The sequence below is a fragment of the Hylobates moloch genome, unplaced genomic scaffold, assembly GCF_009828535.3.
Source record: "Hylobates moloch isolate HMO894 unplaced genomic scaffold, HMol_V3 SCAFFOLD_2300, whole genome shotgun sequence".
Taxonomy (NCBI): Eukaryota; Metazoa; Chordata; class Mammalia; order Primates; family Hylobatidae; genus Hylobates; species Hylobates moloch.
In genome coordinates, this window is record NW_026654575.1 from 4,799 (window position 1) to 7,615 (window position 2,817).

The following is a 2,817-nucleotide window of genomic DNA, read 5'->3' on the forward strand; positions in this document are numbered from 1 at the left end:
GAAATAAATTAGATTTTAATTCTTCATCATGAAATGTCAAAAGTTTAATCACCTGATGGTATAGGGCACGGTGAAAGAAACTGCGCCGGGGAAAAAAACACACATAGCTGGGACTTTTGCCCTTTAAAAACATTAAATCAAGGAAGACAAACTGACAGAGGCAGCCAACTTTGAAACCCAATCATATGAAAAAACCAAACATAAAATAAATGTGTATATTATCATTGTTTTAGATTCCCATTTTTTCTGTCTAGAAAGTTGTTCCTGATGTTGGTCTTCCCGGCAAGAAGAATTTTCAAGTAAATTAGTACTCACCATCATCTTTGTCAGGAACGATTGTAACTTGAGCCCCTGGGAACTCTGATCCGATTCTCCCCGCCATGGGCATGCTCAGAAGGACATGGAAGGTTTCCTCCTCCTCATACAAAGAGTCATCAATTATGACTATCCGACACAGTTTCTCCCGTTCATCTTTGTCAAAGCGGACAACACTGGTGTGGTCCTCAGGCCTGGATATGTAATCAGAGTAAGACAACACGGAAGTCGGCACAGTTCCAGTTGCTGTTCCTGGAAATAGAGAGAATTCAAAAGATTTTTATGTAGAACATAAGACAAAGATATTTCCAGACACAATTATTTTCATACATAGCATTTTAATGGTCAGTTAGTAGACATGAACACCCCTAGAATTGCAATAGCAACTACATACTGTTCTAGTATCACGAGTCAACTTGAGAGTGACCTCAAACCTATACACCTATAAGGAATATTACATTTCAGGTGTTCTCTCCTGACTTTCCTGTCAATGGACTTCAGATCAACACAATGTTACAAATTAATAGCCCCTACTATTCAAAAGCTTACTATGCACAGGCAAAGTGCCAAGTGCTTCACATACTTGTCTCCTTAATCCTCTTAACCACTCTACCCGGCTTTACACATTTGGTAACTGAGGTTTTCAGAAGTTGAACCACTTGGTCTGGGACCCAGAGTCCAAGGCTGGTCCTGAAGTCGGCTTTTTTTTTTTTTTTTGAGACGGAGTTTCGCTCTGTTGCCCAGGCTGGAATGCAATGGCGTGATCTTGGCTCACTGCAACCTCTGCCTCCTGGGTTCAAGCAATTCTTCCGCCTCAGCCTCCTGAGTAGTTGCGATTACAGGTGCGTGCGTGCCATCATGACCAGTTAATTTTTTTATTTATAGTAGAAGTGGGGTTTCACCCTGTTGATCAGACTGGTCGTGAACTCCTGATCTCGTGATCCGCCCGCCTCAGCCTCCCAAAGTGCTGGGATTACAGGCATGAGCCACCGAGCTCAGCCTCTGAAGTTGGTTTTTAATCACTCTTCTGTACTGTCTTTGAAATCATATATCCATGAATGAAAATTTTAGCAAAAGTCTACTCTGATATCAGCATATATAACTTTTGGTTTTGCATTTTTAGAAAATCTACTTATTTCCTAGAAAGGTGTTTAGTATATTAATTAATATTATATATTAATTTTAATTTTTTTATTATATAAAATCACCTTCCATAGGATATCTGCTCATGAGCAAAACAAACATTTTGATATTTCTTTGAAATGAGTTTCAAACTGGTTTTAAAATAGTTTATTTTCCTTGGGCATGCATCACTTTGCCTCTTTTTTTTTTTTTTTTTTTTTGTTTTAATAGTAACCAATTTCTACTTGAGCAGGCTTGGGTGGGCTTTAGCTCCTTACAATCCAAAAAGCCTTGAGTATTGCATGAAGTGACCAAGTGAAATCAGAAAGAGGACTCGTCAAAGATGAAATCCTGAAGAAAGACTTCTAAATAAATCCTTTTCTGTATCTGTGGAAAATTAATAAAGTATACCCCTCATGGTAAAATGTTATGGCTCCAATATGTTAAAAAGGCTTATTTATATCTTTTGGGAGTTATTTTAGTTTTTTGGCAAATCGAGCTACCTTGTTGGGTATAACAGACCACCATCAACTCCTGGCTCACATCTCCGCCCCTCCTGATGGGAATGAACAGCTCACCAACATCTTCTTCAATAGAGTATCTGGACTGGGGAATAAATACAGTTGATTCTAAAGAGAAAACACAATTGCAGGCATTATTTTTGTCTGAGCTTCTTACCTCTGAAACAATCATACAGAATTAAAATTTCTCTAATGATTGATTTTTTCTCCCTTGAATATTCTTTAGAATAACATAGTGGGAGGAAAGGGAGGAAGGAGAGGGGAAAAGAAGTGGGTACAAAGGGTATAGGCTCTGGGCCAGTGAATTCTGAAATCTAAAAACAAAACCCAACATGGCTTTTATCTCTGGTAATTGCTTTCTTCTAAATTAATAAGTCATGCTGACACAGTTTTTATCAATATAATTTTGTTCTCTTGGCACACATTAACACCTTCCAATGGAGTACAATTTGAGAGGTGGAAATGACCTCATAAGTCATCTTGTCCCATCTCCCACTTTGCAGATGAGGAAACTCAGGCTGGCACAGTTGAACTTATTTGCCAATGGCTGGCCAAGTCAGGATTAGAACTCAGATCTTGAAATGTCTGTTCTGTTGTTCTTTTCATCCAAAGTGAGTTCTTTTTGGACAATTCATGATTAAAATTACAATAATACATTGTTCAACATTTTAAAAAATAGCTGTTCCCTTAGAATTGATAAATCTATTTATCAGCTATAAGGAATATTTCCGTGGCTCCCTTTCACTTCTGGAAGAATAATATATACAACATTACCAATGATTCTTTTTTTAACATAGTCAAAGGGCATGCTAAATAACAAAAATGGCATAATTAAATTGTTAAAAAAATGCAGTTATCA

At 37.5% G+C, this 2,817-nt stretch overlaps 1 protein-coding gene across 1 annotated transcript; it reads right to left on the reverse strand.

The window, feature by feature from the left end:
* Positions 1–315: 315 nt before the first annotated feature.
* LOC131382726 (FRAS1-related extracellular matrix protein 2-like) lies at positions 316–2,066 on the reverse strand (the record flags this gene model as incomplete). Its single annotated transcript, XM_058435201.1, has 2 exons — positions 316–567; positions 1,941–2,066. Coding segments are annotated over 2 exons (378 nt in total), but the record flags the coding sequence as incomplete, so codon positions are not given.
* Positions 2,067–2,817: the final 751 nt, after the last annotated feature.